The sequence below is a fragment of the Acomys russatus genome, chromosome 26, assembly GCF_903995435.1.
Source record: "Acomys russatus chromosome 26, mAcoRus1.1, whole genome shotgun sequence".
Classification (NCBI taxonomy): Eukaryota; Metazoa; Chordata; class Mammalia; order Rodentia; family Muridae; genus Acomys; species Acomys russatus.
The window spans coordinates 30656666-30675780 of record NC_067162.1 but is presented as its reverse complement, the minus strand read 5'-3'; the positions used below and the strand labels follow the sequence as shown (position 1 = coordinate 30675780).

The 19115-nt window shown below is 47.3% G+C and overlaps 2 protein-coding genes across 2 annotated transcripts; one reads left to right on the top strand and one right to left on the bottom strand.

The window, feature by feature from the left end:
- Nucleotides 1–3542: 3542 nt before the first annotated feature.
- Dpep2nb (DPEP2 neighbor) lies at nt 3543–5780 on the bottom strand. Its single transcript, XM_051168855.1, has 2 exons — nt 5714–5780; nt 3543–3853 (listed from the first exon to the last, which is right to left on the bottom strand). Exons 1-2 carry the CDS (start codon nt 5778–5780, stop codon nt 3543–3545), a joined length of 378 nt encoding a protein of 125 aa, XP_051024812.1.
- A 5517-nt stretch (nt 5781–11297) lies between these two features.
- Nucleotides 11298–18712, top strand: LOC127209140 (dipeptidase 2-like). The gene is made up of 11 exons (XM_051168707.1): nt 11298–11431; nt 12231–12527; nt 13852–13978; nt 14212–14341; nt 14430–14571; nt 14831–14900; nt 15017–15193; nt 15690–15774; nt 17460–17535; nt 18221–18356; nt 18470–18712. The coding sequence occupies exons 2-11, from the start codon at nt 12277–12279 to the stop codon at nt 18710–18712; spliced, it is 1437 nt and encodes a 478-aa protein (XP_051024664.1). The 5' UTR covers nt 11298–11431; nt 12231–12276.
- The last annotated feature ends 403 nt before the right edge of the window (nt 18713–19115 follow it).

Below are 19115 nucleotides of genomic sequence, written 5' to 3'. Positions count from 1 at the left end.
TTACGTTCTTACGGAGCTATGCATCAAAGCCCTGTTTGGAGTTTTTGTTGTTTCTTTTTGTAATGGTTGTTTGCCGTAATGGCAGCTTGACCCAGTTCCTCAAGCTTGTTGGTCAAATGCTCTACCATTGCATCTCTAGCTCTATTGTTTGTTTTGAAAAGGGAAGTGAAAGGGTTACCCATTTGTATTGTCACTGTGTCATGAGTGTGTAGAGACCAAAGCAACACCATTTTGTGTTTAGGGCCTGAGCACCACACACACACCGGGGTTTCCAGGGAGAGCCAGAAACACACAATTAACAACTGTTCCTAGGAGCTTGCACCTGGGGCCAAGCAATCAGAGCTACAGACACAGCTACAGACCAGAACAAATGAAAAATTTCTCCTGCGGTCTGGCCCTGGTCCCCTCACTTAACCCTGGTCATAAAGCCAATCAGCCTAAAGGTCACCCTGTTGGCCAGTCAAGTTTATGCTAATCACTATTGCTAAAGTTTGTTTCTGTAAAGGGTATAAAAACCCACTGCCTTTGCTACTCGAAGTCTCTTCCTTTCCAAAGGCAGGTAGACCTGCCGGGACAGATCAATAAAAGCCTCTTGCATTTGTATAGATCTCAGACTCTGTCTCTCACTGGGCCTTCCAGAAAAGGACTATCCAGAAACAAGGACTATCCAGAAACGAGTCTTGCAAGTATGCTTTCTTTTCTTTTCTTTTTTTTGGGGGGCGGGGGGCGGGGGGTCTTTCAAGACAGGATCTCTCTGTGTAGCCTTGGCTGTCCTGGATTTATAGACCAGCCTGGCCTTGAACTCACTGCGATCCACTTGCTTCTGCCTCCCGAGTGCTGGGATTAAAGGTGTGCGTCACCACGCCTGGCTATGACTGTCCTTTCTACTAATACTATTTCTACAGAAATATCCTGCCAGTCCCACTGTGTAAAGTCACTGGCAAGAACTACTTTCCCTTGCAGCACCTTTACCATCCTTCTAAATATAAATAGAATGACTGACAACACTTATGAATATGATCTTGGAATCATGTTTCTGTCAGCTATAAATCTGGAACCCCAACATAAAGATGAAGCCATGCCAGGCATGGTAGTGCATGCCTTTAATCCCAGCACTCTGGAGGCAGAGGCAGGCGGATCACTCTGAGTTCGAAGCCAGCCTGGTCGACAAAGCAAGTCCAGGATAGCCAAGGCTAACACAGAGAGACCCTGTCTCGGGGGGGGGGGGGGGGGGTGTGAGTTCAGGACAGCCAAGGCTACACAGAGAAACCTATCTAAAAAAAAAAAAAAAAAAAAAAAAAAAAAAAAAAAAAAAAAAAACAAGAGTATCCTGTAGAACCTAGCTGGGAGTGGTGGCTGGAATTAAAGGTTTGTGACACCATGCCTGGCAGAAGGTCTTGTCTTTAAAAAAAATTGCTATAAAGGCATTTTTTAAAGCTCATAATATATTCTCTTATATTATTATTTTAATATATTATGTTTTTTGGAGACAGGGTCCCTATGTGTAACAGCCCTGGCTGTTCAGGACTTCTTATGTAAAGCAAGCATGCCATGAGCTCAGAGAGATTGACCTGTTTCTGCCTCCTGAATGCTGGGGTTAAAGTTGTGCATCACCACGCCCGGCCTGATGTTACTTTTTTGTATGTGTGTGTATGTATGCACATGTAGATGTGCCTGTGTTATAGCATGAATGTGGAGGCCAGAGGATACCTCCTGGGGAGCAATTCTCTTCTTTACCATGTGTGATCTGGGGCTTGAGCTCAGGCTTGGTGGCAGGTGCCTCTATAGGCTTTTTTTTTTTAGACAGGGGTGCATACTTTCTATATTTATTTATTTATTTATTTTATTTTTTTTATTTTTCGAGACATGGTTTCTCTGTGTGGCCTTGGCCATCCTGGACTCACTTTGTAGACCAGGCTGGCCTCCAACTCACAGCAATCCACCTGCCTCTGCCTCCCGAGTGCTGGGATTAAAGGCGTGCGCCACCATGCCCGGCAATTATTTAAATTTTAATGTAAAAAGATGTTATCATATTTAATTTGGCTGGCACAATTTAGTTTGTAGTTCTAAAAGGAATGAATTCTTTGCAATTGGCTTGTTGCAAAAAAAAATTACTGATTTTTGTCTTTGGTGTTTACTAATTATATTCAATGTGTCTGGTGTGTTTCTTGTTTCTCTACAGACTGGCATATTGGGAAAGCTTTTAATTCCTTGTTTATTTAGAAGTGCAAAAACTCTGGATTACCCATTCTGTCCTTCAATTTGTAGAGATTTTTTTATTTGTTTGAGACAGAGTCTAACTATGTAGTCCTGGCTTGCCTGTAACCCACAGAGACCCATGCGCTTCTGTCTCTCAAGTACTGGGATTAAAAGTGTGTACCGCTATGCCCAGACTATAGGGAGTTCTTAAAACTGTATTCCCAGGCCATCACCTGAAAAGCTTCTGTTGAGTTGGTACCCGGTTAAATCTTTTTTCTTTATTTTATTTTATTGGTTTTTTGAGACAGGGTTTTTCTGTGTAACTGCCCTGGTGGTCCTGGACTCACTTTGTAGACCAGGCTGGGCTCGAACTCAGAGATCCACCTACCTCTGCCTCCCAAGTACTGGGATTAAAGGCGTGGGCCACCACACCCAGCTAAATCTCTCATTCTCAAGAGTAGGAGTTAGAGCCAGGCGGTGGTGGCGCACACCTTTGATCCCAGCACTTGGGAGGCAGAGGCAGGTGGATCGCTGTGAGTTCGAGGGCAGCCTGGTCAACAAAGCGAGTCCAGGACAGCCAGGGCTACACAGAGAAACCCTGTCTCAAGAAAAAAAAAAAAGAAGAAGAGTAGGAGTCAGAAAGAAGGTGCGTCCAAGGGTTCCTTGTAGGACATTAGAAACCAGTTTCTCTGTAAAGGAATTTACTTTAGGGAAAGAGGAAGGCTTGAGGTTTGGTCTTAGACTTCAAGTAAAAGACTGTTACAGAAACTTATTCTATTGAGCAACAGGGACTCCCCACCCCCTCAGTGCCATAATGGGCTGGAATTAAAGGAACATGTGAGCCTCAGGCATGGGGGTGGACCTGGGCTTACTGGGCTTTCTGCAAGGTGTTCTTGCTCCAGCTAGCAGGTCTCCCTGGGGCTCTTCTGCCTCCTGAGACCTTAGGCTGGAGGCTCCTTGCTTAACTTCCTAGTCTTAGGAAGTCCAGCCACTGTGGCCGTGTGGCACGATTCAGAGCAGAGGTCTGCTCCTAGGGAGAGCCCCAGTTTAGCCCCTCTGTATTGTGTCTCTACACTTGTCTCCTCAACTCAGAGCAGACTCTTCCTATCTGCTGCCCACAAAGAGACTCTAGGGGACTGAAAGGAGGGCAGGCTGTTCAGAGCAGCTGCTCCTCTCTGAGGTTCCTTGCTCATGGTTAGTTGTCACGCAGAGGGGTTCCTGACTGGAGAGGGCACAGGCAGAACAGCTAAGGTTCTATCTCCATCGGTGGTCAGTGGAGGCCATTGCTGAAGAGGGCTCAGCCTCCTGAGGCAGCTTCTGGGCTGTCCTCTTAATGATAACACTCAAACAGCATGCTCCTGGGGGGCTATCCAATTTCCCCCATGCTCCAGTTTCAGGCGAGGAAATTTTGCCCTGGGACACCCTAGGTCTTGGTCTGACTCTTCCTGAACTCTCGGTCTCTTGGGAGCCCGCCTGGGTGCTGGCTTCTCTTCCTCAGTTTTTGCAGGGGAGGCCAGTGGAGCATCCCCATAGACTCGGTAGCCTCCGATCAGGCAGTATGTCTCTCCATGCCAGGCCATCTGGGCTTGTGTGTGCTCTTTGTAGAGGACGTGGTAGTATCCGGGGGAAGGAGCAGCTGTGGGAGGCACAGGTGCTGCAGAGAAAACCAAAACTGATCAGTCACTTCTGCTTTCTACTCTGGGCTGCAGAGCCCTTCCTCTCACATCACTTCCTGTTTCTGGCTGAAGCCCTCCTGTCTGTCTGCTTGGCATCCCAGAGACAGCCTCACCCTGTCACCGCTATGGGTCCCCTTGAAGGGGTGCCTCTGTGAAAGTACTTGGCTTCTGGGGAGCCTGTGGCAGCTGTGGGAGGCTAGCATGTGTGGCCCATCTTTGTAGAGAATGGCAGAACCTCCAGCTGGCTTCAGTTGAGACCCTCTCATTTTCTCCTCCCACAAATGAAAGAGCAGGATGTCTGAATGTCTGCTGTTCCAGAGCTTTAATGAGTATGTTTGGGAACCGGTGTAAGGTAAATCTGTTAGGAGCTCTTCCCACCCTGGTTGGCAGCTCCTCTTGGGGCCTGCTCGTTCAAACTGTTTCAAGCACATTCAACTCTAGGCCTGGTTCAGCTAGATCTTTGAATGCTTTTTGTGTGTCTGTGTGTGTTGAAACTTTGTCCTAATGTGGTAAAGGCAATAGCTGCAATTGGCCTTGAACTCTCTCCGCTCCTCTCCCTCTCTCTCTCTCTCTCTCTCTCTCTCCTTGTGTGTGTGTGTGCTGTGTGCATGGAGGGGGGGTTAGAGGCCAGAGGAGTGTGTCCAGTTTTCTTTCCTGTCACTCTATTATGATTTCCAGGCAGGATATATACATGTACATATATATATACATACACATATGTATGTATGTATGCATGTGGTTTTTCAAGACAGGGTTTCTCTGTGTAGCCTTGGGCTGTTCTGTACTCACTTTTTAGACCAGGCTGGCTCGAACTCACAGCAGTCCATCTGCCTCTGCCTCCTGAATGCTGGGATTAAAGGCATGGACCACCACGCCTGGCTGCCAGAATATTTTTCTTGAACCTTGGACATGCTTTGTTTCCCCCCAAACTGGGATTCAGCAAGGCCCACAAATTCTCCTTTTTGGCCCTCCCTGCCACATACACCTTGCATTACAGGTATGTGTGAGGTCATACCCAGCTTATTATCTGTGATCCAAATTCAGGTCCTCACAATGCACAACAAGTATTCTTAACAACCAAGCCACCTCTCCAGAGTCCCCCAACCCCCTTTCTGACATCATTTATGTTGTCGTGACTAGTCAGAAACTCTTGACCTCAAGCCGTCTTCCTACCTTAGTCTTCCAAGTGGCTTGGCCTGCAGGCTTGATCCACTGTCCTGTTCTAATGCATACTGAGATTCTCTTAAGAGTGTGAAGGTGAGTGCCTAGAAAGATGGCTCATCCCTTAAGAGCACTGTCTGGTCTCCCAGAAGTCCTCAGTTCAATTCCCGGCAACCACATGGTGGCTCACAACCATCTACAATGTGATCCGATGCCCTCTTCTGGCCTACAGGTGTACATGCAGATAGAGCACTCATATACATTTAAAAAAAAAAAAAAAAAAAAAGAGCTTGGAGGTGCCAAGCATGGTAGTGCACTCCTTTAATTCCAGAGGCAGGCTGGTCAACATGATGAGTTCCAGGACAGCCAGAGCTACATAGTGAGACCCTGCTCTAAAATTTGTGTAGGATCATTTTCTATCCAAAGGGAAAGCTAAGTTGTTAAAGATGAGTTTTCTAAATAAACAGTTGTCCAGGGAAGACATGTTATATGTCCTCAGTGTTGAGCAAGAGTAGGTCTATGAGCCAGTGTTCTATGACTTCTACTCTAGCTATGTCTTCTACTCATGGCTAGAGAAATTCTGAGGGGTGACAGGCAAGCCTAAGAGGAATATATAGTCCCCAGTGAAGTGACATATACCCCAAAGGCCCTTGTGCACATGCCTGGCATAGACTTACCTGAATAACAACCTTCACAGGAGACAGAGGACAAGTTAGAGTTAATGTAGAATATTTGATCAGTCATGCTCAAACAGCCAGACTTGTATGTCATACAGAAACAATAAGAACATATTCCTAATGGATCCAAGTTTCTTTAGTACGCTGCCATGGAAACTGTGATGTCATCACTACCTACTGAGGTCATATATGGAACCTGGTACTTGAGGGATAGTCCTTCAAGCCTCCATGTGTTGTTGTTGTTGTTGGTTGGTTGTCGTTGCTGTTTTTGTCAGGGTTTCTCTCATAGACCTAGCTGTCCAGGAACTCATTCTGTAGTCCAAGCTGGCTTCAAACTCAGACAACTCCTGCCTCTGTCTCCCAAGTGCTTGGAGTAAAGATATGGGCCAACACTGCCTGGCTAAGCCTTGATGTTTTGAGGAGAGCAGGGCAAAGGCAGGAACCTGACGAGGCTCTTCCACCTGTCTTACGTAAATAGCCACGCCCTGTGGAGCACCTCAGGGTGGGCACAGACCCAGATGCCACTGAAGGGTACAAGAAATGCAAATTCTGATATTGGTCAGTATGAAGATTAGCCTTACACAGCAACATTGTACTTACCTGCCCCTAAGCAATAGAAGGGCAGAAATTTGGGTGAATTAGAAACCCAGAGATGAACTGGGCATGTGGCCCATGCTTTTACTCCCAGCACTCAGGAGGCAGAGGCAGGTGCATCGCTGTGAGTTCGAGGCCAGCTTGGTCTACAGAGCAAGTCCAGGACAGCCAAGGCTACACAGAGAAACTCTGTCTCGAAAAACCAAAAAAAGAAAAGAAAAGAAAAGAAACCCAGAGATGGTGGATATGGTGGTACACACCTTTGATCCCAGCTCTTGGAAACAGATCTCTTGAGTTTGAGACCAACCAAGGCAACATAGTGAGACCCTGTCTCAAAAAAGAAAAGAAGCCAGGTGGTGGTGGTGCACACCTTTCATCCCAGCACTTGGGAGGCAGAGGCAGGTGGATGTCCATGAGTTTAAGGCCAACCTGGACTACAGAGCCAATTCCAGGACCGACAGAGCTGTTATACAGAGAAACCTTGTCTCGAAAACCCAAAAAACAAACAAACAAAAACAAAACAAAAAAAAGGAAAAAGAAAAAGAAAAAAAGCCGAATTTGGACAGGTGTAAAAGACGTATCAGCTTGCAAAAAATAAAAGGCAGGGGTTGGAGAAATGGCTCAGCAGGCAAGAACACTGACTGCTCTTCTATAAGACCTAGGTTCAGTTTCCAGCATCCATATGGAAACTAGCCACAGTCTGTAACTCATTCCAAGGGATCCAGTACCATCTTCTGACCTTTGAGGGCACTGTGTAACTATGTTGCTCATACATTCAGGCAAAACATCCATAAACATAAGATAAAAAAAATTTTTTTAAACCCCACAAACAAAAAACGGGCAGCTAGGCTTTTATTGAGTTTGTTATGTCTAAAGGATACATTCATGGGGCTGGAGAAGGTGGCTCAGTGGGTAAGAGCACGGACTGCTCCTCCAGAGGACCTGGGTTCAGTTCCCAGCACCCACATGGCAGCTCACTGTTGTAAACTGTTTAACCTGCTTAAACTCTATAGCCCCTCTGTTGCGACATACTTTAATACTATCATAAGTGTGGCTCCTAGCCGGGCGTGGTGGCACACGCCTGTAATTCCAGCCCTCAGGAGTCAGAGGCAGGCGGATCGCTGTGAGTTCGATGCCAGTCTGCTCTACAAAGTGAGTCCAGGATGGCCAAGGCTACACAGAGAAACCCTATCTCGGGGAAAAAAAAAAAAAAAAAAAAAAAAAAAAAAAGACCAAAACATCCTGCTATGTTCCTTATTCCCAGAGAACTGAAAAGCCGCCAAGAGCCCCCCTACCCTAAGTCCCAGCCAATCAGCTTAAAATGCTTTATCTAGCCACCTGGATCCACTGTGCTTGGAACAAAATCGATTCTTCTTGTGTTTAACTGGTCAAAATGATGCAGTGCTTGCTGCCTTCCCCCTTGCTTCCCACCTGGTTACCTGGTTACGCCTTTCTTATAAAAAGCCTGCCTTAAAAATGAACCAACGGCTGGACATGGTGGCACACGCCTTTAATCCCAGCATTCGGGAGGCAGAGGCAGGTGGATCGCTGTGAGGTGGAGACCAGCCTGGTCTACAGAGCAAGTCCAGGACAGCCAAGGCTACACAGAGAAACCCTGTCCAGAAACAACACAACATAAAACAAAAGACATGACCTTCTGAGATAAATACTTACATATGAATGGAATACGTGTCTGTGATTTGCTCTATCTATCTATTATTTATTTATTTATTTATTTTTGGTCTTTCAAAACAGGGGTTCTCTGTGTAGCCTTGGATGTCCTTGACTCAATTTGTAGAGCAGGGCAGCCTGACCCACATGCCTCTGTCTCCCTGAGTGCTAGGTTTACAGGCGTGCACCACCTCGCCCCACTTCCTTTTTATTTTTTTATTTTATTTTTTTACCCCTAGTGCTATTGTTCAAGATCAGGGCTTTGCACATTCTGGGCAAACCTTCTACTATGGAACTAAATCTCAGCCCTATGATTTGCTTTTAAAATTTTAGATCATGCTTGTTGTTCTAAAATCAAAATCCCAATTGTTTGATTTTGCCAATAAAGACTCAGGAGCCAGATACTGAGGTAAAAGCATACTAGCTCAGTCCCAGAGGAAAAAGCTAAAAGCTAAAAGCTCGAAAACTAAAAGTCCAAAAGCCAAAAGCACCTTATTCTTCTACAAGCTGTCTTAATACCCAGCAGCTCAATGCCTCTCCTCTCTGTTTAGTCCCTGTCAGCTGGTTTCTTGCTATGCCTCCGTTATTGTTGTTGTTGTTTGGGGGTTTTTGTGTGTTTTATTTTGTTTAGTTTTGTTTTTTTTTTCCAGACAGGGTTTCTCTGTGTAGCCCTGGCTGTCCTGGACTCACTCTGTAGACCAGGCTGGCCCCAAACTCACGCGACCCACCTGCCTCTGCCTCCCAAGTGCTGGGATTAAAGGCGTGAGCCACTACCACCCAGCTTCTTGCTATGCCTCTTGACCTAGGGATAACTTTATTTAGCTCTTATTTACAGAAAGCACTTGAATTATCACACCACCTGTTTACAATAAACAGAGAACTCTTGGATTAAAGGTGTACTGGGGCTGAGCCACTCCACAACCAGAAACAGGTTTTTACAGTTCACAATCCCGGGGTTCACAAAGGAATAAAATATCCTGCAACAATGGCTGGAGAGATGGCTCAGAAGTTAAGAGCACTTGTTGTTCTAGAGGATGTGCTTTACTGAGGATGTGCTTTACCACGCCCAGCTCCGGTGCTTTCTTTTGACCTCTGAGGGCATGAGGCATGCCGACCTGCATGCAAATAAAACTCATACACATAAAAAAAATTAAAAATAAGAGGCAAGCGGATCTCTGAGTTCAAGGCCAGCCTCGTCTACAAAGCGAGTCCAGGACAGCCAGGGCTGTTACACAGGGATACATTGTCTTGAAAAACCAAAGTAATAATAATAATAATAACAACAACAACAACAACAGTTATTATTATTATGATGATGATGATGTACATTTTAAAACAAAACAGTCAACAAGACGGCTCAGCAGGTAAAGGTACTTGCTGCCAACTTTGACTCACTGAGTGTAATCTCTGAGACACCCCATAGAGAAAAGAGAAGAATCAACTCCTGCCAGTTCTCTTCTGACTTCCACACATGTACACATACAGAGAAATAAACAAACAAATGTAATAAAAATGTTAAAGTAATCTGTAGCAGAGGTTGGATAAGCAGCTAAACTGGTCAAGTATCTGATGTGTAAGTATGTGGGATCTGAGGCTGTAACCTCAGCGCTGGGGAGGGTGGGATGGAGTCAGGAAAAGCCCTGGGGTTTGCTGGTCAGTCCCGCTGAAATGGTGAGCTTCAGGTGCAGCGAGAAATCCTGCCTCAGAAAATAAGACAGAGGCCAGATGGTGATGGTGCATGCTTTTAATCCCAGCACTCCAGGAAACAGAGGCAGGCAGATCTCTGAGTTCAAGCCTAGCCTGGTCTACAGAGTGAATTCCAGGAGAGCCAGGGCTACACAGAGAAACCCTGTCTCCAGAAAAACAAAATTTCCCAACAACAGCAAAGATGAAGAGTGATTGAGGAAGACATTATCACTTTGTTTTGTTTTGTTTGGAGACAAGGTTTCTCTGTGTAGCCTTGGCTGTCCTGGACTCCCTCTGTAGACTAGGCTGGCCTTGAACTCACAGCGATCCACTGGCCTCTGCCTCCCAAGCGCTGGGATTAAAGGCGTGTGCTGCCATGGCCTGGCTAAGTCATCATCTTTTTCTTTTCTTTTTGTGATTTTATTTTATTTATGCATATGGCCATTTTGTCTGGGAAACAAACCTGGGTGCTCTGGAAGAGCACCTAGTGCTCTTAACCACCAAGCTATGTCCTCAAGTCAATCCCCCTTTATTTGTATTGTTTATACCCCTCAACTTCCTGGGGCTTATTAGGGATGGGACAAACATGATGTTTAACCTCAAAGCCACAACTGTGACACGGGAGACCAGCCAATCTAAAAGCTTTTCTTTCCTTTTGTCACTTGGCTGCCCAAAAGAGTGGCAGTGGGGGAGGGGAAAGGAAAGAAGTCAGGTCTGAGTTGGGATGGGCAAAGAAGAGCCTGGTCTGAAACACAGCCCTAAAGGGGTACACGTCCTGTAGTGGGCCTGCCAATGAGACCTCCTTACTAACTGCAGCAGGTGAGGCATTGGCCGCCTTTAGCACAGTACTATTAAAGTCAGCAAACACTAGTATCCAGAAAACACAAATACATCCATGCTAGGTAGTCTGAGACTTCTGTCTTCTTTTCAAAGAGTTTGCTTATTTTCTTTGTAAATTTTAATATTTATTCGTTTGAGACAGGGATCACTATGTAACTCTATCTGGCCTATATATTATGTAGACCAGGCTACCCTTGAACTCACAGAGATCCACTTGCCTATGCCTTTTGAATTCTGGGGTTAAAGGCATTGGCTATTATGTCTGGCCCTGGCCCCCCACAACTTTTTTCAGGTTTTTTGTTGTTGTTGTTTTGGTTTTTTTCAAGACAGGTTTCCTCTGTGTTAGTCTTGGCTGTCCTGGAGTCACTTTGTAGACCAGGCTGCCCTTGAACTCACAGTGATCCTCTTGCCTCTGTCTCTAGAGCACTGGGATTAAAGGCATGCACCACCATGCCCGACTTCATTCCCTTTTTATATTTTTGGTTATGAGCCTAGTCTTTTAATGGCTAAGCCCCTATTTCCTTTTTATAAGAGGGCTTCTCACATCTCCAAGTCCTCTTGCCAAAAGTTTGCTGATGTAGTGTGAGCACAGTTCCGGAGGAAGCTGCTTTAAGTGATAGGACCTCAATAATATACATGTAGTGTGTGTGTGTGTGTGTGTGTGTGTGTGTGTGTGTGTGTGTGTGTGGTGTGTGTGGTGTGTGTGTGTGTGCGCGCGCACACATGCAGCTGGGGGTGTTCCTGGAGGAAGCAGAGAGGGTGAGGGAGCAAGCTAAAAACAGGGTGGGGCCTGCAAGGAAAGGAAACGGGTCCTTGAGGTTTCTAGGAGAGCTCAGGCCACAAGAGTGACAGATAAGGTATATGGAGCCACTGGACACAAGTGCCAGGCCTGAGAACTCATACTTCCGACCTGGCTTCCACACTGAGGTAGGATCAGCCTGCAGCCCTGGGAGGAAGGTGCTGGAAAGGGGGCTGAGGAGTTGGGTGGATGCGGTGGGGTGGGGAGGGGGGGCGTGTCTGCTGCACTGGAAATTATTTCATCTCCTTCCATCTCACTAGCTGACAGACTTCCTTCCTTGCTACTAAGTAAGTATTCCCTGAACCACTTAGTTGCTCGCCTATTTCTTTTCTCAGATGGTCATCCCTCCTAGTCCTGGGCAGGTACAGCATCTGTGGAGGAAAGAGAGCAGTCCTCACCTTGCGTGATGACTGAGTGGGGTTGGGGCGTGGAGGAGTGTGCTCTTTATAGTTCCCAGTTACTGGCTGGAGTCTTCAGAGGATGGTAGGTAAGGTGGAGAGGTCAGTGTCTCGGGCGCATTTGTGGCCCTTGAAGAGCTCAGGGAAGGCTGCAGGCACTCAGGGACGTGATGTCTGAAATGGGCTAAAGGACCTTTCACTTTGTGGAAAAAAGCACCCTGGGGCCACGTTCTTTGGGAACAATCCCTAGGAACAGTTAGGAATCTACCTGGGTTGGTTCACTGGGAACAGTAAACAGGGGAGAAGGCATGGGACAAAGGAAGCTTTGATAGGAGTTGAGTGGGTGCTTGCCTTGCACAGTCCACGGAAGCGCCCTTTGAGACTGGAATGGTAGGGCTGGAGCTCCCCCTGGCGGCTGTGGTGCGCCACTTTGCTATATACCGAATCTAGGGACCTCAAATCCCTTCTCACCAAAATAGGTTCTTTTTGTGGCTTGTGCTAGAATATCGTATCCTTCTGCCCCTCTCAGGTTTTCACGACTCTCATCCGTGCCTGCTCGCCCCGCCCTGAGCAAGATGAGTCACTGGGTGCTTAGCCCAGTGCATTCAATGTTCCTGTTGGTGCTGCTGCTGTTAGGGCCTCCACAGCCTCTAATACGGACCCAGACCAAACCAGGCATCTCTGGTGCTTCCACTGCACCAAGCACTCCCAGAACCCTCACCACGCCTGACACCTCCAGCACTTCAGCCACTCCTGGCAACCCCAATTTCCCAGAACTGAGAGATCTCGCAAGAGCCCTGATGCAAGACTTCCCACTTGTAGACGGGTGCGTGCGTAAGGATGGCTTGTGGACTGGTCAGAATGAAACAGTGTTGACATACTCTTGGGTTGAGGAGGGTTATGAGCCGGCTGAACTTATAATGTCCCCTCCTCAGGGCTAGAGAGATGGCTCAGTGGTTAAGAGCACTGCCTGCTCTTCCAGAGGTCCTGAGTTCAATTCCCAGCAACCACATTGGCTCATAACCATCTATAATGTGATCTGGCGCCCTCTTTTGGGCTGCAGGTGTACATGCAGACAGAGCACGGTATACATAATAATAAATATAATAATACATAAATAAATCTTAAAACAAAAAAAAATCCCAAAATATTAAAAAAAAAAAAAAAAAAAAAGGTCCCCTCCTACTCACCTCTAGATGCAGTCTCCAATCATCAGTGGGTGACTTTTCTCCTCTATCATATCTTCTTTGGTGGGAACCCTAGTGCAGCCCAGGCTTTAGGGGCTCTCTGGGTAACAATGTAGCATGGCATGGGAGTAGCTGTCCCATTGCGTCCTGCTAGACTTGGAAGCCAAAAAGGCACAGCTATAAGTCGTGTGTGTGTGTGTGTGTGTGTGTGTGTGTGTGTGTGTGTTTGTGCTCTTGTGCATGCCCAGGTGGCTCCAGAAGTCACTAGCCTAGACTAGCCTGGAACTTTATTTTTTATTTTTTTTTTTTGGGTTTTTCGAGACAGGGTTTCTCTGAGTAGCCTTGGCCATCCTGGACTCACTTTGTAGACCAGGCTGGCCTCGAACTCACAGCGATCCACCTGCCTCTGCCTCCCGAGTGCTGGGATTAAAGGCGTGCGCCACCACGCCCGGCTCTAGCCTGGAACTTTAAATGATCCTGAGTGCTGGGATTACAGACAGAAATACTCAACCAACTTTGTTGGTTTTTTTTTTTTTTTTTGGTTTTTTTTTTTTTTTTTGTTTTTTGGGACAGGGTTTCTCTGTGTAGCCTTGGCTGTCCTGGACTCACTTTGTAGACCAGGCTGGCCTCGAACTCACAGTGATCCGCCTGCCTCTGCCTCCCGAGTGCTGGGATTAAAGGCGTGCGCCACCACGCCCGGCCCTTTTTTTTTTTTTTTTTTTTTTTTGGTTTTTTTTTTTTTTTACTTTTGTTGGTTTTTTTAAAAATATTTTATTTAATTCTAACTTATGTCTGTTGGTGTGGGAGTATCAGATCTTGGAGTTACAATTGTGAGCTGCCATGTGGGTGCTGGGAATTGAACCCGGGTCCTTTGGAAGAGCAGGCAGTGCTCTTAACCACTGAGCCATCTCTCCAGCCCAACCAACTTTGTTTGATCTAATGTCTTTCTTGACTCTCTTGCAGCCACAATGACCTGCCTCTTGTCCTGAGGCTATTTTACCAGAATGGAATACAGGGTGCTAACCTGAGAAACTTCACCCATGGCCAGACCAGCCTGAATAGGCTTAGGGATGGCTTTGTGGGAGCCCAGGTAACTAACACTAACACACACACACACCAGCATGGCTGCTGGGGAAGGTTGGAGACATTGGGGCCCCCAGAAAAGACAAGTTAGATTAGGAAGCCATGACGTGAGGCTGTGGCTAGAGGGGCCAATAAAAACAAGCAGCGCGTTTGTTACGTGCGGCCTCTGAACCCATGAGTCTGTCCGCGATGGCCCAGGCAGCTCTCCTACACAAGCCGACGCCCTGGCTTTGCCTCCAGTTCTGGTCAGCTTACGTGCCGTGCCAGACCCAGGACCGGGATGCCCTGCGCCTCACTCTGGAGCAGATTGACCTCATTCGCAATATGTGTGCTTCTTATTCTGAGCTGGAGCTTGTGACTTCATCTGAAGGTAAGTGGACTTCTTCAGGGTCTTGGGGACTAGATAATGAAGCTAGCACTCTAGCTCCTGAAAATAATCACCCACCCTCTTCCCACAGCTCTGAACAGCACCCGGAAATTGGCCTGCCTCATCGGTGTGGAGGGTGGCCACTCGCTAGATAACAGCCTCTCTGCGCTTCGAAGTTTCTACCTGCTGGGAGTCCGCTACCTGACACTCACACACACCTGCAACACACCCTGGTGAGCAGAGCAGATGGTGTGCGCCCACCAAGGCGGAAATCTGTCCTTGTGGACAGAGACCAAGATTTACCCTTAGCATCTGAAACTCACATACAGGGGCTGGTATTTGGCGTTTTTATAAAAGCAAAACTGGATTCCTCGTTTGCCAGGCACAGTCCAATTTGGGTCTTTGAATCAGTTCTGGGGGGATGGCGGGGTGGATAGAGAGTTTGGAAGTGGGTGTGGCCACCAATTAGACTGCCTCCTGCCTGTCCTGCAGGGCAGAGAGCTCATCCAAGGGCATCCACTCATTCTACAGCAGTGTCAAAGGACTGACCAGCTTTGGTGAGGTAAGGGCTCTGAGCGATTCGCTACTCCACAATACATGCACACGCCCTCGCCTGAGCGATAAATGCCCGTGAATATGAGTGCCCCTGACCCCCTCCCTCCTAACCTGCCCTTACAGAAGGTGGTGGCAGAAATGAACCGCTTGGGTATGATGGTTGATTTGTCTCACGTCTCGGATGCTGCCACGCGGCGGGCCTTGAAAGCATCCCAGGCTCCTGTGATCTTCTCGCACTCGGCTGCCAGGGCTGTGTGCGGAAATGCTCGGAACGTCCCTGACGACATCCTGCAGCTCCTGGTGAGAAACTCCCTAGCCCTGGAACCTAAACCCAGAAATTCAAACCAGGAGGCCTTGAGCTTGAACCCCTGTCCTCTCAGTTTCCTCACCCCTCAGACCGGACATTCTCTGCCCCACAAAACCATAAAATCAAGCCGGGCGTGGTGGCGCACGCCTTTAATCCCAGCACTCGGGAGGCAGAGGCAGGCGGATCGCTGTGAGTTCCAGGCCAGCCTGGTCTACAAAGTGAGTCCGGGACAGTCAAGGCTACACAGAGAAACCCTGTCTAAAAAAACCATTTAAAAAAACAACAACAACAACATAAAATCCTTGAACCTGGGTGGGGAGGTTGTTGCAGAGAAATGTTCCTATATCTCTCACATTCAAGTCAAGACATGACCTAAAGCAAGGCCAAGGAAGTGAAATCTCCTTTGGTCCCCAAAGCTTTCTTACTGGGCTAGGTAGACACTATAATGCTGAGGAAACAAGCTGAGTGTCCCTTTGACCATCTCTGCAGAAGGAGAATGGTGGCATTGTGATGGTGACCTTCTCGGTAGGGGTGATGGAGTGCAACCCATTAGCCAATGTATCCACCGTGGCAGGTAAGCCTCCCCAAAACTTCCTCACTATATATCTTTTCCTTTTCCTTCTTCTTTTTTAAACCTCAAAGACAATTGTATTGGAGTTTGAGAGAACAGTGTAATAGAAAAAGCAAGTTGCAAACATTAGCATCTTTAGTAGGGGGTGGGAAGGAACAGATAAGCAGGCTATGGGAAGAAGGAAAAGCTCCACTTTCTGACTTGAATCCTAGAACAGGTCTGTACTTACAGCAATAAAGCTCTGGAAGCAATCCCCTCCTAGGTTTTCTGAACAGCACTGTTCAACCTGAAACCCTGGGGGTGCCAGCACAGCCTGGACAATTTAGCCAAAAATACCACAAAGGGAGCCCTAGATGTGGCTCAGTTGGTAGGGTGCTCACCTCCTAGAAAGGTCTGGATTTGATCCCTTGGCTGATAGTGCAGAGCAAGTTCCAGAATACTCAGGATCATGCAGAGAAATCATGTCATGCGCACACACATACACACACACACACACACAAAGGGGGGGGGGCATGACACACTGACCCTTATACTACCTTGAGCCAGAGTCAAAGAATGCCAACTGACTTGTTAGGGGGTTCAGCAGCAATGTGATGACTATCTGTCATGGGTTATGAAAGCACCCTACTTCTACCCCTGCCTCAGTCCTTGTCAACTACTCTTGCCTAAAGGAGGCCCCTGCCAGGTTTTCCAGACTTGAATCTGAGATGAATTAATCTGGATATGACCTAAATCACTGGTTCTCCAAATGCTTTCACTCCAACCGGAAGTCTAGTCTAGAGCTTGCTTGTGTTAGCTCAGGTGTATGGAGTGCCAGCTACAAGAAGGGGCATCTGTTTTGGGCCACGGAAGCCATCTTCTAGGAAGTAAATCGCCAAAATGACAAACACAAAGGGAAAGAAGAGAGGCGTCCTCTGTAATTTCTGGGCCTTTTGGGTTTTTTTAAAAATTATTATTATTAATTTATTTTATGAGTATGCTGTATTTTGCTTGCATGTATGTCTGTGTGCCCTATACGTGCCTGCTGTGGGAAGAAGCCAGATCCCTTGGAACTGGAAATATAGATGACTATATGGGTGCTTGAAATCGAACCCAACACAGGTCCTCCGGAAGAGCAGGCAATTCTATAACCCCAAGCCATCTCTCCAGCTCTCTCTGGGCCTTTTAAGGACTATCGAGTTGTTCCGCTGACCACATATATGTACATCTATTAAAAAGGTGATGTCGTAAAGCACTGTTCAAGAGGGAACACCCCCTAAATGTTACCCTGGCATCACTCAGCATGCTGACGGCATTGTTGTAAACAAGCAAGTTAAGGGCAAGATTTTTTTCACAAGAAAATGTTTGAATTGAACATATTAAGCACTCTAAGAGCTAAAATAGCTCCCTGAACCAGGGGAAGAAAAACAAGAAAAAAAAAAAAAAAAAAAAAAAAAAAAAAAAAAAGCCATAGAGAAAGGCCAACAGAAGCACAAGCTTGCTGCACCCAGAGATGCTCACTTAATGTGAACTAACGATGGGGGAGCCCGCCGAGCAGCTGCACCCCATCCCCTGTGGATTCCTGGCTTAATGTACAAAAAGAAGTAAACATCCCAGATTGTAAACAGAGGAGGAGGAGGAGCAGCTAAGCCTAGTGCCAGGGCCACCTTCTCTCTGAAAGCCCATACTTCTGACTGCCTGTCCCCCAGATCACTTTGACCACATCAAGGCGGTCATCGGAGCGAAGTTCATCGGGATTGGTGGAGATTATGATGGCACCAAGCAGTGAGTATTTACTTCTCTGTGGCCTGTCTGAAGCTACACACCACACCAGGGTCCTCATGGTCTTTAGACTCTGCCCACTTGACATCTCTCCATCCCCGGGGTCTCTGTCCTGTGCCCTCCTGTGTGTCTTCAGCCCGAGACCCCTATAAGGCTGCCCTGAGGAAACTCATCTACCCAGCACAGATGCCCACTCCCAGCCCCAGCAGATCCATTCTGAGCTGTTCCCAAGGTCTGCTGTGGGCTATCTTCTCTGCAAGTTCTTTTTTGTTGTTTGTTTGTTCCTGTCATTTTGGTTGGTTGCTTTTCTCTTTTCTTTCAAAAACAGGGTTTCTCTGTATAGCCTTGGCTGACCTAGATTTACTTTGTAGACCAGGCTGGCCTGGGACTCACATTGATCCACCTGCCTCTGCCTCGTGAGTGCTAGGATTAAAGGTGTGTGCCACCACACCTGGCTGGTTGGTTGGTCTTTTTCTTTCTTTCTTTCTTTCTTTCTTTCTTTCTTTCTTTCTTTCTTTCTTTTTCTTTTGTTGTTGTTTTCAAGACAGGGTTTCTCTGTGTAGCCCTGGCTGTCCTGGAGACCAGGCTGAGCTTGAACTCCGAGATCTGTCTGCCTCTGCCTCCAGAGCGCTGGGATTACAGGCATGTGCCACTGAGTTGAGGTTTTGAGTTGGGATTCGGGTGGCAGGTTCCCTCAGGGGCTGGAGGACGTGTCTACATACCCAGTGCTGATAGAGGAGCTGCTGAGACGGGGCTGGAGTCAACAGGAGCTGCAAGGCGTCCTCCGAGGAAACCTGCTCAGGGTCTTCAGAGAAGTGGAGCAGGTATGCCGAGACGGGCAAGAGAGTGGCGGAAAGGGCCCCAAACAGGTCCTAACATACCAGATCGGGCCACAGGAGACCCGGAAGAGCTGCCCACTGCCAACTCTCACCTCCAGGTACGGGAGAGAAACAGTTGTCAAAGCCCTCTGGAGGACAAGATTCCAGAGGAACAGCTGGACAGCGCTTGTCACTCAACTTTGCCACATCAAAGTCAGAAGCAGCGTACAGAAAAGAACCAACCAGAGACCCCAGAGCATTTTACACTGACGTCATCACCCAAGTGGTCACATTCAAAATCCTCTCCACACATAGCCCTCCCCCTCACCATTGTTGCAACCTTTTTAGGCCTTAACATATGACTTTGAGAGGATGCCCGGGCCTCTCAGGTGTCATTCTGGTACCCTTGAACCCCTTCGCTTGTGCAGGGGCTAACATTTTCTAGAAGTAAATGTTTTGGACATAGAAACAGGTGTGAGTGCCCCTCTCTGTGACAGAGTGAGTTAACACAGGCCACCATTTGCACAACCCAGGTGGTTGGGCTCAGCATAATATGAAGTCAGTGGGATTGGATCTGGCTTCAGGAAAGTGGTCTGGAATTTTGGGGTCCTTCTTAGTATTTCATCTCAATCCACAAACTGAACCGCTCACTCGCATCTTATGATCCACCAGAGAACTCCTCAGATTCCTAAGTAGGGAACTGGACTGGATCATGAGTTGACACCTCAGAATATCAGGATACATAATGGGTCGTGGGCTCCCAAC